The 13,384-nt window shown below is 50.5% G+C and overlaps 1 protein-coding gene, 1 long non-coding RNA gene and 1 pseudogene across 3 annotated transcripts; 2 read left to right on the forward strand and 1 right to left on the reverse strand.

Moving 5' to 3' along the window:
* Positions 1-2,467: 2,467 nt before the first annotated feature.
* LOC146194495 (uncharacterized) lies at positions 2,468-3,415 on the forward strand. Its single transcript, XM_084596575.1, has one exon. It carries the CDS (start codon positions 2,468-2,470, stop codon positions 3,413-3,415), a length of 948 nt encoding a protein of 315 aa, XP_084452701.1.
* A 64-nt stretch (positions 3,416-3,479) lies between these two features.
* Positions 3,480-5,478, forward strand: LOC146194496 (uncharacterized; annotated as a pseudogene).
* Positions 5,479-5,862: 384 nt separating this feature from the next.
* Positions 5,863-8,189, reverse strand: LOC146194497 (uncharacterized). 2 transcript variants are annotated; one of them, XR_014705455.1, is made up of 2 exons: positions 7,948-8,189; positions 5,863-7,053 (listed from the first exon to the last, which is right to left on the reverse strand). It is a non-coding gene; the product is annotated as an uncharacterized LOC146194497 (long non-coding RNA). The 2 variants fall into 2 exon arrangements; XR_014705454.1 differs by having other exon boundaries at positions 5,863-7,056.
* Between the last annotated feature and the right edge of the window lie 5,195 nt (positions 8,190-13,384).

A 13,384-nucleotide genomic window follows, 5' to 3' on the forward strand; every position in this document is an offset into this window, starting at 1 on the left:
ATGATGTCGTGTGAGCAGCGAGACAGTACAATAAACTCGATGGTGTATAAGACGTCTTCGATGAGAACACGGGCCGTGCACGCCGCTGAGGGATGAATGCGCTGTGATGAGGCGGTGCGAAGCGAAAAGTCGGAAAGTGCGGTGGTCACCTTACGAAGACGACGGCAAAGAGCTTCACTGATGACTGATACGGCAGCGCCCGTGTCGACTAGAGCGAGTGCTGCGACGCCGTCGACAAACACTTGAATTACGTTAGTGGGAGAACACCGAGGACTTGAAGAGTTCGAACCAAGCGCAGTTCTTGCCCCGGGAACTGCGACTGTTAGTTTCCCTCAACGGTGCCGGTAGAACGTCGGAGTGGGGACGGGGAACGGCGACGAGGGGAAGGTGATCGGCGAGTTGTGTACGTTTGATTGTCACGAGATACAAATTCGGAACTGGGCGGATTTCTCGGCGAGGGCTGGTCTGTATTGTAGGAGTAGTTCCATAGTTCAGGTCGAGAAGGTGGAAGGCGTTGGCGGCAAAGGCGTGCGACATGGCCCGGCAGCCCGCAAGAGTAGCAGATTGGTCGGTTGTCCGCGGTACGCCAAGGGTTCGTAGGGCGTTGGCGTACCCTTGGAATAGGGACATGGAATGCAGACCCAGGCAAAGGCGAAGGAAGGTTGGAAGGAGCGGCCTGGTAGGAAAGAGATGCTGATGGCATGAGCGGCCTGGCCGCAACTTGGGCGTAAGTCAGTGGTGCCGTTACTTGCGCTGGCACGGGGCTGGGCGGCAGCACAGGGCTGGGCGGGAGCATGGAGCTGGGAGGAAGGACGTCAGCGATGTGATCTTGAACGGCACGCCGTATGGTAGGGGCCAAAGACGGAGCCATGTCAGGAACAAGGCGGCCACTATCCTGTAACTGAGGGACCAGCGATAGCTGGCGGGCGACCTCTTCTCGAACGAAGGCTTTGATTTGCTGAAGTAAAGGGCTGTCCTCTGATGGGGTAGAACCGCCCAGCGCAAGTGTAGAGATGGCGTCGTCTCTAACACCGGACCGCCGGGTAGAAGCGCGCTTCTTACGAAGCACGTCGTAGCTCTGGCAAAGCTTGATCACGTCACTCACCGTGGCAGGATTTTTTACCCAGAGCATTTGGCACGCGTCGTCAGAGATGCCTTTCATGATGTTCTCGATCTTATCCGCTTCAGTCATTAGCGGATCGACACGCTTGCATAGGTCCACGATGTCCTCTATATAACTAGTGAACGACTCATCGACTTGCTGAGTGCGCTCACGCAAGCGTTGTTCTGCCCGGAGCTTGCGAACTGCAGGGCGGCCGAACACTTCTGCAAAATTCTTTTTAAATGCAGACCAAGATGGCAGGTCTGCCTCATGGTTGCGAAACCAGAGGTTCGCCACGTCAGTCAGATAAAAGATTACATTGCTTAGCTTGATAGCGTCGTCCCATCTGTTGTAGCTACTGACGCGCTCATATGCCGCCAACCAATCGTCGACGTCCTGGTCGGCTGTGCCACTGAAGAAGCACGGATCACGCTGCCGTAGAGCTCCAGAACACAGCACGGTGGTTGGGAGGGGCGACGATGTCGTGGCAGTGTCGTCCGGCATGCTGGAAGCAGAGGGTAACGTGCGGCTTCTTAGTTCCAGGGTGGACGGGAACGTACCCAGCAGCACCTGCACCAATTGTAGGGGTGTGTTTATTCGGTGAACCCAGATGATACCAGCCGCTCAGGGGAGACTCGCAGCGAAGCGTCAGGCGTGGCGAAAGAGCAAGGCAGCGAACAACTTCTTCGTCCTTGAGAGCGGCAGCACGCGACGCATGTCAGTGGTTATATCGATGAAGATTACCACACTACAATATATATAGTGCAGGAGAAAAGGAGACGACGATGAAGATAGAATAAAGCTGGGCGTTCGAAAGAACGGCCGTGTCTCTGCTTGTTCTCCTTCACAATGGCGCAGTCGACGAACGTCGGGCCCGACCCGGACCTCCACGACCCGCCGCTCCTCCTTCGAAGCGGCCGGGCAGTCACACGGCCAGTACATTCGGCGCCTGGGACCCCTATTCCACCAGAGAACGGCTTCCATGCCTCCTCGGCGGATTCGACTCTGGCGGCCCTCCTTCCCGAAGTGCTCTCAACCCTCCGGGAGGTAACCGCCACTTTCGCCGCAGCGCTTGGCCGCGTCTCGATGTCCTCTGGGTGCCCAGTACCACCGGTACCGCTTCCGGAGTTCCGTGGCTTCTCTGATGACGCCGAAGCATGGGTTGAACTTGTCGACGCTGCGGCCCGGCGTTTCGCTTGGTCCCCAGCCACCACGCTCGCCGTCGCGGAAGACCATCTCCGTGATGCCGCCCGCGCCTGGCACCAGTACGAAGGCCGCCGCTACACCACTTGGCCGGCCTGGACCTCTGCCCTCCTAGCTGCGTTTACGCCTCTGGCCAGTGCGCACGACGCCAAACTCACGATGATGAGAGCGCGGCGCCAGACTCCAGGTGAAGACGTCGCCCTTTACATTTATGAAAAGGTCCGTCTTCTTCAGGCCTGCAACATCGAGTGGCCCACGTCCGCAGCCAAACAATACATCGTCGACGGGCTTCACGATGCCACCCACGCATCGATTATGTCTACACTGGACACTGACAGCCTTTCCGTCTTTGTCTACCGAGCGGCCTCCTTGCACGACACCGCCAGTCGTCGCGGGATCCTTGCTGCCGCCGGGACATCTGCTGCAGCACCACAGCAACGCCGCGGTTGCTTTTCGTGCGGACAACAGGGCCACATGTACAAAGATTGTCCTCATGCTGCCCGCCCACGCATACAATTCCAGAACCACCCTCTTCCCTTCCTGCTGGTTCATGTTGACGGCATCGGCGAGTTGACAGCACTTGTTGACACCGGTGCTCAGCGAACGGCATTGCTTCAACGTCATGCACCGGGCCCAATGAGTCAATGGACCTCGTCTCCTCTGCAAGGCTTGGGGGGAAGCGCTGTTCCCGTCGGTGCAGTCGATATCTGCATCCGGACTGAGGCTGGCAGTAAGGTCCTGGTGGGCGTCCCGGTGTTTGTGGACTTGCCGGCTGACCTCATCTTGGGCGCAGACTACCTCATGTCCGGGGACGTGGCTCTGTACATCGAAAACGGTAATGTGCAGCTCCGCTCGTGCCGTACCGCCTCTAACCTGCCCGTGGGCGAGCATCCTAAAATTGAGGTTAACCGCATGCAACACCAACAAGAAGCGGTGCAACACCCAAAGAAAGCCTCTGTTTCCCGAGAGCGCATGAGTGGGACTGTGAAATGGTTTAACGTGGTAGGCGGCTATGGCTTCATCAACCGAACTGACACTGGCGAGGACATTTTTGTCCACCGCACCGCGTTACAACACTCCCGTAAACTCCGCCGCATCCGGAAAGGGTAGGAAGTTGAATGTGAAGCAATTCCAGGGAAAAAAGGCCTCACTGCGGCCAATGTCAGTGTGCGAGATGGGATTACCGCGCAAGTTCGTCGGGAAGGTAGGAACCACACCTACCGGCATACTCAGGGAAGCTGTGCATGGCGCGGTGCTTCCGGTGGAAACGATGGCAGCAGTAAGAAGTATTGTGGTGAAGCTTCTTCAATTTTTGTCACCACTGCGGATGCCTCACGATGGCAGTACCAGATCAGGGAAAAGCATCGAATACCGCGCAAGGAGAGCAAGTCAACAGCAAATAACTGGCATTGGAGAAAAGTTCAGGAGCATGACTATCATCAAGGCCTCGGCAGAAGGCCCAAGCGGCAACTGCCCAAAGAGTCCCGCATAGAGAGCAACGCGCCAATCGGTGAAACAGACAATAAGCAAAGATTATTGGTGCGAATATCATCATGGCTACACAGGAGGACAGCGCCCAAGAAAAACGCCATGTGCAGCAGATTAGATGTCTGCGATGCCGTGGTGCTCTATTTAGGGACGAGCGCAGTCGTGGCCGAGTGTAATGTACTAGGCGACGACGAAGTGAGCAGTGCAGGAGAAAAGGAGACGACGATGAAGATAGAATAAAGCTGGGCGTTCGAAAGAACGGCCGCGTCTCTGCTTGTTCTCCTTCACAATATATAATATATTATATATCACATCTTCAAGGTGATTCTTACTTTTAATTTTGCATTTTGTTGTACTGCATCATAGCTGTAGTGCCGCATGGTGGCATAGGTAATCACATTGCTGTGATTCATTTGCATTTTAGTGGCTCATTACAGAAGAAGAAACTGTCAGGGTTTTCACACCTTGTTTGTTCATTGTGCAGGTTGGAATGCAAACTGACCCTTGTCCATGGAAAACAGAACTTGACATGCCAAACCTGTTCTTTTGCTGCATGCAAGGCTGCAATGCTGAGACGCAAGTAAGTAACTCATTTCTTATCATTGTTTCACACTGCATGATTATATATTTCTATTGTATACTAGACATGAATTTAATGCATATAATTTCAGGGGAAAATACTCGCATGTACAATTTAAAATTAAGGGTGACTATTTCCCATGGTTCTGATAGTTTTTATGCTATTCTTGAAGAAATTCTGCATTCTTTTTGTGTGATTTGTACATTCCTTAATTGGAATTTACTACTTTCAGTAAAAATACCATATTTTCAAAATTTAGCATGCTAGAAATAAGTAGCTAGATTTATCTTGTTTTTGAAGAGTTGTGAACATTAACAAATGATGTCAATATTCATTAGGCCTTGCTTCCTATGAAGAAAAGCACCAAGGATGCTGCATGGGGCACAACAAAAGAGCTGAAAGACACTGCGTGTGACCCGATGAATGTGGTGGTATCAACAAACACTGCAAATTTCCAAGGATATCAGATGCTTGCAGCCAAGACAAAGCTACAGACATATTGAAATCGATTGCTGGTGTCTCAGTCCCAGTCTTAAAAAAGCTACGTGCAATCATTGTTGATTCTTTTAAAGCACAGAAAGCTGAAGAGGTGGTCAGTGCTTCAAACAAACTTCTGTCGTTTTTGATGAAGATAAAACTAAACCTGTCATACTGTTCTCTAGCAGTACTGTTTGGGGTACACAGATCAACCTGTTCCAGGCATTTTTTCTCAGTTCTGAATGTTTTACACGAAAAATTGAGGCCCCTTATATATTGGCCATCACGATCAACTAACCAAATGATGATGCCAGAAAGCTTTAAGCCACATTACGTGGACTGCCAGGTTATAATTGACTGCACAGAGGTTGCCTGTGCTACACCAAACAGTGTGCATGAACATGTTCTCATGTTCTCAAATTATAAAGGATGCTTTACTATAAAGTTTCTAATAGGCATCATGCCTGGTGGCATCATAAGCTTCATTTCCAGACCTTATGGTGGCCGTTCCACAGATTCATTTACTATTGCAGACTTGGAATTTTGCACGTTTTCAAAGCTGGGGATCTTGTGCTCGCAGATAAAGGGTTTCCTCAGGTTAGAAGCAAGTTTGCAGAGCATGGCATAAAACTTAAATGCCAGTTTCTGCCCATCCTAACCAACCGTTTACTCGAGAAGAAGTGAAGACAACATATAATGTTGCAAGTGCCCGAATACATGTGGAAAGGTCCATCCAGTGGATGAAAATATATACGATTTTGTCTGAAAAACTGTCTTCAGACCTGGTTCCTCATGTGGGAAAAATAATAGACGTGTGGGGTGCTTGCGAATCTGCAGAAGCCAATTATCAAAGCAAAAGACCACCCTTGAGCTAAAATCACTGATTTCACCACTGCTATCACTTTGTCACAATATGCATGCCGTATTAAGTATGATTTTTTAGTTATACTTTGTAGCAGATGTGTTGTAAGTGAGACAATGCATTAGTGAACAATGTTTTTAGACCCTAAGGAATAAAATTTAATGCTTCTCGCTTCTTATTGCTCGCTTTGGTCTGATGCTTTTGTTATTGCTGGGAGGAAATACTTAAAGTAGAATGCTTCCAGCCGTGGAACAGATGCTTCGAGAAAGTCCACATTCACTTCAACTTCAACAAGAATTTGCAGCTTCTTTGAGTAAACATAGAAGAAACACTTCTCCATTCCAAGAACATAGAGAGATATCTGGATTTGTGTATAATACTGATGTGTCCTTTTCAATTCAGGCCTAGAGTCCTTATATACTAAGTAAGCGATGTTACTTGTATGTTCACTGAATTCAATGATATTTTTGTCCTTGCACGTATAAGGGCATTTCACTTCAAGCAATGCCAGCCCTGATATTTGAAATATCATGCCGTCGGGTGTGCAGCACAACCACGGCTGTTCGGGCATTACTGACAACCCACAAGTACAGACTTCGGTGCACATCTCTTTTTTGAAAGATTTGATCGCCTCAGCCTCCAAGGCACTTCCATAAGCTGTGGCAGGGGACCAGAATCTTTTCTGCTTCAAAAACCCTTCAACAACGGCGGAGGGATCCCATCTGGGTTTTAGTACAGTGTGTGGCCGGCTGCTGGCAGACATCCGAGTGGCTCTCATACTTCTCCATTAATCGAAATCTCTGTCCGGTTCTCTTGTCTTTACTTCTATTTGATGTATCTGATTCGGAGTGGCTACAATATTTGACATATAGAAGTCTATTTCTTTTTCTGTGTGCGTCCAGTTTTCACTTGACCGGAAAAGTGCCGAGGTGCGCATGTTTCCCTCTACAACTGGTTCCAAGTTCTCGGTTGCTTCATCAGTTCGTTCTAGTAAAATTTGAGGAGAGAGCTCATTGCTAATCGCAGTGAGAAGTGGGCAGTTTTCTCCCCAAAGGCCGTCGAGTAGAGCGGCTACAGCTGTCGCATCTTGAGCAGGAGCTAGGGGCTGCTGGAGGCAGTGAAACCACCTCTTCCACTTGCTTCCCATAGAAGCTTTCAAGGCAGGCTCCCTTTTCATAAATACCAAAGCTTTTTACTGATGGCTTGCCCCACTTCCTTGGGTCATTTGTCCTTGAACTGTGCTCTTTGTTGTTCACATATTGCACCACAGCAGCAATGTGTTTACAGCGTCCTCCCTGCCTTGCATGTGCATCTTGCATCTTCCAGTGAGAAATCGGGCACCTGCTAAAAAAAGGCATTAAATTACACTTGAAAGGATGCACTTTAGAAAGCTTGCGTCAACTTAGTTTCACTAGCCCCGTGTGGCACTCGGCAAAAAAAAAAAAAAGTTTTTGAGTAAAGGAGATTGCTCCAGTTAAGGACTGCGGGATAATTTCGACCAATTGGGATCCTTGACGTGCATCGACGTCGCACAGCACATAAATGCCTTTTGCGTTTCGCCTTCACCGAAACCCGGTCGCGCCGGCCGGGTTCGTTACGGCAACTGCGGCTCAGGAGCCGGAGCTCTCAAACCGCTGAGCCGCTGCGCGGGTTATTGAACCGATATTTGCGAATTATGCACTTCAAACTTGTCCTGCAAATAATTTGAAAGCTAGAGCCAGTGTTCTAGTAATCTGGTAAGAACACTTAAACAATAAGGCATCGCTGCGCTTGCTATTCAGGCTAAAGGTACTAAAGCTGATAAAAAAATGCGCTGAAATCTGCATTTCAGCGCAAGAGCGATACGAATGAAAATGGGGGTGGTGATAATAAAATAAATATGAAATATGAGAGCAATATGCTCCGATAGCTAATATATGAGGCAGATTTTCAGCTATCGCCTCTACTGATATCTCGCTCCCGTTCTGTCATGAAATGTCGACGCGCTTTGCCTTTTTAACAATGAAATATGTGAAATCCACGCTGTACAGGCGATAGTAAAGCGCAAGCATAAAAATGTTCAACGCTTATTACCGGAGTTCAATATGTGCGGCGGCGCTCCCTCAACCTACTGTACTGTGCAATACATTGCACGTATGCGAAGCGAGCATGTATCATTAAGCAGAGGGACCACTGGTTCATGGGTCAACGTAGGAAAGCATTAGCGTGGCGTTGTAATGAAATCGGCATACTCACAATGAGCTCCACTTCGTATGCAAACTTGTTTACACTTGTTTGCGGCAGGCACTTGGCGCCTATGGAGATGATGTCATCCCAGGCAGCCGTGACGTCGGACACGTGCCCACTATTATATAGTGCGATCCTCTTGCGCACACTGTCACCGCAGAAATAACTGTCCGGGACGCGCACAAACGGCAGGTCGCACGCACGCACCTCAGCCATGCTTGCCGGACGAGGCCCGCCTGCGATTCCAACGACCGCCGCTACGCGGCTTTCAGTGGCGCCCCTATGGGCGTTGCGCATGGCGTATGGATTGGAAAACCTGGCCAGGGGGCGCTGCGCCGCTCTGTGCGTCAGCGCCCTCCATGGAGACCCCGTCAAAACCTCCGCGCAGTGCTGCCGCGTCGTCTGCTCCCCGCCGCATAGAAAAGCATGCTGTCGTCTGCTCCGCGCTGCTTTCCAGCACGTGTTTGCGCGCGCGCGCTCGGTTGTTTCTCTCCTCCTCCGGCCGAATTCTGGCCGCCGTCGCGCTCCAACAAAGGGGGCAAAGAAAAAAAAAACTGCAATGAAAAAGTGACGGCGCGCTTTTTCGCAAAACTCGTGAAAGTGTTTTTTTCTCTTCTCTCTTTCGTGTTGAAACGATGGTTGTCGGTTGTTTTTTTAGGTATCTCGTACCGCTCGTATCTCGCACCTCTGTTTTGTAACTGGCGGTGCCGCAGCAGCCATCGCGGAACCAAGTCGGCCTCAAGAAACATATATATGTCATTAATGCCATCACTCGGCGCTTATAGAGGGAAAACAGATACGTTAATCGTTCTATCCTCATACGCGATCCTGCTTCGGAAGCTCAAAACTGCGCATTCGCTAGAGGAGATAACTGAACTAGGGATTGCACAGCGTAGCTGTGGAATTAAGAAGACAAAGGTTTACTTGGAGAGATATCTCCGCCTGCATGAAAAGTCGTCAGGCATTTCCTCGCTCTTCGTCTCGCGGAGAGAGGAAACTGCCGAAAAAATAGCATGCCTCGGCTTCTCGTCAGTGATCCAGGTCGTTAAGAAACCTCGCATCGTTAAAGGTAGAAAAGTCATTGATTTCCGATGGCAGCGCCACAGCAGCGAACTCCCCCTGACCACTGTCAGCAGGAACCAAAGGGTAAGGCGGCATGCTTTGTGCCTTTGTAGGGAACGCGTCCTAAACGCACCGAAAGCAGGCACCACGGCGCCGGCATCATCGCCTAAAACGTCTGTCCCCAAAGAGTTGAATAGGCCTCTTTCAAGTGAGCAGTCGTAAATGGAAAGGAAGCTCTCCAACCAGCGCCCGGAGCACTCGTCGCTGTGTACACGCGTATCAATTCTCAACGAGAAAGCTGGACCCTTCATTCTCTGAACAACATGGAAGAGACATCAAGAGGTGCCGCCTCAAGTCCTTCAAAATACCTGTCGCTTGCCTCTGCCTTCGAGTACCGAATTCGCGTTCATGTTTTTTTTTTTTTTGTCTGAGCCTGCCAACAAACGCTCTTTGAAAACAATGTCCGCGGCGATCAATTAATCATAATTTCTCATTTTCGAAAACACCGATAAAAAGCGTGCCTCCAGCCAACCTCTATGTCAGTCGGGGCACAGAAAAAAGCAAAAATAAGAAACACCACAGGCAAAGAGCGCCGGCTTTGCGCGCACAGACGCACGACCACCCCCCTCGTCCTCACTCTCCTTCTCCCGGTCCGCGTGCACGTGCGGCTGCCTGTAGCACGCGCTCCCGAGCGAGCGGGCTGCGCAGACTCCGCAGACAGCCGCGCGCAGCGCAGATGCGCGTAGGTTTTGTAGTTCCGCTCGGCTGGAAACCGAGCGCTAACGTCGCGGAGCAAACTCCAGCTTTGCCCTATAGCGTCTCACCGGCGCCGAGGTTGGGCGCTCAGGAAGCAATAGGGGGGCAAAGCACCCCACTCTTCACCCCCCCCCCCCTAGAACGCCCCCTCCCCCCTAAATTCAAGAATCACTGAATCAAATCATCGCGGGGCGATTCCCCCGCTCTAGCTTGGGAGGGCAGCTCACCCGATCACAATAGAAGGGTTAGTGGCGCCTGCTTCCCGTCTCGATCTTTTTCGCCGCTGGCTTTCCGATCACAAGAGCTCGTAAGCCGCCAGGTAGAGGCCTCGAAAGGGGCTACACCTGATCGGTGTCCTCTGAAGAGGCCGCATCAGCTGGGCTGGTCTCCGGTTCCCCCTGACATCCAGAAGTGAGATGCCTGCAGGCCAAAGGTCTCAAGTAGGGCATTAGGGATAATGTCCGCACAATACCCCCCCCCCCCCCCCGGCAAGGCAAGAGCACCGCCACCTCCTGAGCTGTGCCAGGCAACCAAATAACAAGCGTTAAACCATAGGCTGCAAGATGTCCTCCCCCCTTTTCTGGTCACTCTACGGGCGCCCGGTGGAGAGAGCTGCTGACCAAACTACGTGGCTGATTTATTCACGCCACGTTTTGCAATTTTGAATCACCACATATCCTCTCGATAACTCCAGTGAAAGAGGGTGTACCCCTACCGGGAAATACTAAATCGGTATCTCACGTTAAGCATGCCAAATTTACAATACATTGGTGTAAGCAAGGTTCAATCTGACAGGCTTCTCCTACCAACTTTACTACCAGGAATAACACGTTACGTTAAAGGCTGGTTCACACTGGCGACTCGCGGAGGTAGCGCGACACGATTCGTCACGGAGGAAAAGACCCAAACGAGTCGCTAGCGACTCGTTTGAGGTCGTTTGAGGGAGTTGCTCGCTGACCGATTTCTTGCGACGCGAAACTACTGAGACGATCCGCAGCGCTTCTGCCTCCTTCCAAGGCAGGAAAATTCAAGAGTGCATGCGCGTGTGTGCACGATCGACTTACTGCGCCCGCAGTTGTTCGGCACCCATGTTAAGGAGCTCTGCGAGAGTGAAGTGTACTAATTCACGTTTGTACGCGTATCCTTGATCATGTGCTCGAAGCTCGGGCATGAGGTGATTTCGTGATCTGCTATTTCGCGAGACCGAAAACAACAGCGCGCACACCGCCGTTTCCGTCTTCGTAGAACTATAGCACTTTGGCTGTCGAAACAGCCCTAAACATGGGCATACCCATAATTCCTCGCTGATAATTCCACATATTCATACCCGAAATGAGTCCGAACTGATCTATCCCAAGCGCGGTAGCAGAAGTCGTAAAGGCGTAAACGTCGACTCTTCGTTCAAATCTCGTTCGAAGAGGGGGTTGTCGCGAAGCGAGTCGTAGGCTGGTGTGAACACTCCTTGTCGATCGCCGCTTGTCGCGGGTCTCCCCCTCCGTGACGAATCGAGCCGCACGACTTCCGCGAGTCGCTAGTGTGAACCAGCCTTAAGCCTGGCAAGATTACCATACGTTGGTGCAAGCAGGGTTCATTCCGAACAGGCTTCCACAACCAACTTTCCTACTGGTCTCTCAGGAGTACGGTGGTGCAGGCAAGGTTCAATTCGAACAGGCTTCTACAGCCAACTTTCCCACCAGGAAGAACCCCTTCCGTCAAGCCTGGCAAATTTCCATCATATCCCAAATTCCTCACAAATCCTGGTGTTCATAACCGTTGCTTTTGATCGCGCTGACAATCGGCTGCCTTTTTTTTTCTTTTTTTTTTCAATTCCCCACAATCAATCCGCAATTCCTCACAACTCATGGTCTTCATAACCGTTGCTTTCGATGCCGCTGATTTCTCCGACAATCGGCGGCTTTTTTCTCGATTTCCCACAATCAATCCGCAATTCCTCACTTCAAAGTTAGCTACGTAATTCGTAGCTTTTTCGGTCCATGACTGCCCGTATTTGTGACCACACACCACAAGTCTCTCAGGAGTACGTTGGTGCAAGCAAAGTTCAAATCCGAACAGGCTTCTACAACCAACTTTCCAACCAGAAATAACACCTTACATTAAGCCTGGCAAAACTCCAAGAAGAGAAGGCGATACACTCACCAAACCAAAGCAAGGATACCGCGCAGGACATCCCACCGCTGCCACCAGCCGTCATGACCCAGGTTGCGTGTTGTAGACCTGGTTGGATGTCGGAGCACTAGCAAGGACGAGGCATTGGAAACCGGACTTTGAAGTGCGATGGGAAAACTTTATGTAAAAAATTTACATGGTAGCGTTTTTCGTGGGATACTGACTAGAGCAACATTCTCCGTTCTATGACACTCAACACACACTTCGTCCGTTTTTATAGGACTGATTCCCTATGTCCCCTAGATGAAGGCAGAGCAGTTTAAGAGGGAATGTCTCTGTCACCTCACTTTCCCGCACTCTCACACACACGCACCAACACGGTTCGCACTCGTTGACACGCCCCTCTGTCGGGTTCTGGCTTGAGGGTGAGGAGGTGGTCGTCTAGACGGCGTAGCTAGCGTTAACCGCTTGTCTCCATGCGTGTGTGCACCTGGGGCTGACATATCCGTCCTGGTGTCGCCAGGCTGCATTCCGCGAGGCCTGAGCCGAAGCTGTCCCCGTGGCTCACTACGGGAAGAAAGGAAAGAATGCGCGCTCGCTGTCCGTAGCGAGGATTGAACGACCGGAATTTGGTAGCTACCACTCCATTGTCCGTTCGTCGACTTGTTGGGGGGGCCCTAATTGCCGCCGCGTGACGAACTGTTCCCTCCGGCCGGCCGGCGCCAGGTGCTATAACGTACTCACCGGCGCCGAGGTTGGGCGCTGATCGCCAGACGATTTCCCCGCTCTAGATTGGGAGGGCAGCTCGCCCGATCACAATAGAGGGGTGAGTGGCGCCTGCTTCCCGTCTCGATCTTTTTCGCCGCTCGCCGGATCACAAAAACGGTAAATAATACAATCATCTGCAAATAGGCGAATGGTATAGATGAAATGTTTGAAGTCATGCCATTTATATAAATTAGAAAGAGTAGGAGACCAAGGGCAGTGTCCTGGGGCACACCTGAAAGTATATGGAAGACTTGAAAGAAGCAGTATTTTTAGCATTCAAAAATTGTTTATGGTTAGTTAAAATGTCATAGATCAATTCTTAAATGTTCGAATGAAGGTTAAGGTGCAAAAGTTTTAAGAATAGCCGTTTGTGAGGAACCTTGTCGAAAGCTTTTTCGAAGGTACAAATAGGGCATGAACTGGAATGCTAATATCAAGGCTACAACTGAGGTCAATAATGAAAAAATTAAAAAGCACTGCAGAATCTGCTTTGTAGTAATACGAAAGCACGGATGCTGCAGTTGGTTGCTTCTAGTTGCTTAATTCCCTTTTTGTTTGCCCATTTTAGTCTTTGGTACTTTCAAATCGCGCGCTAATTCCTCCCTATGCCCTTTTTTCGGCCCTACTTCCAGTTGTGACGTCACTTCCTTGACGCAATATCCACAACGGCACCTCTTTCTCTCTTTCCGTTTTCATTCCTACCTTCCTCTCATCCCTTAAGTCGCAATGCAGC

This window comes from Amblyomma maculatum, chromosome 3, assembly GCF_055883805.1.
Source record: "Amblyomma maculatum isolate TAMU_Amacu chromosome 3, ASM5588380v1, whole genome shotgun sequence".
Lineage (NCBI taxonomy): Eukaryota > Metazoa > Arthropoda > Arachnida > Ixodida > Ixodidae > Amblyomma > Amblyomma maculatum.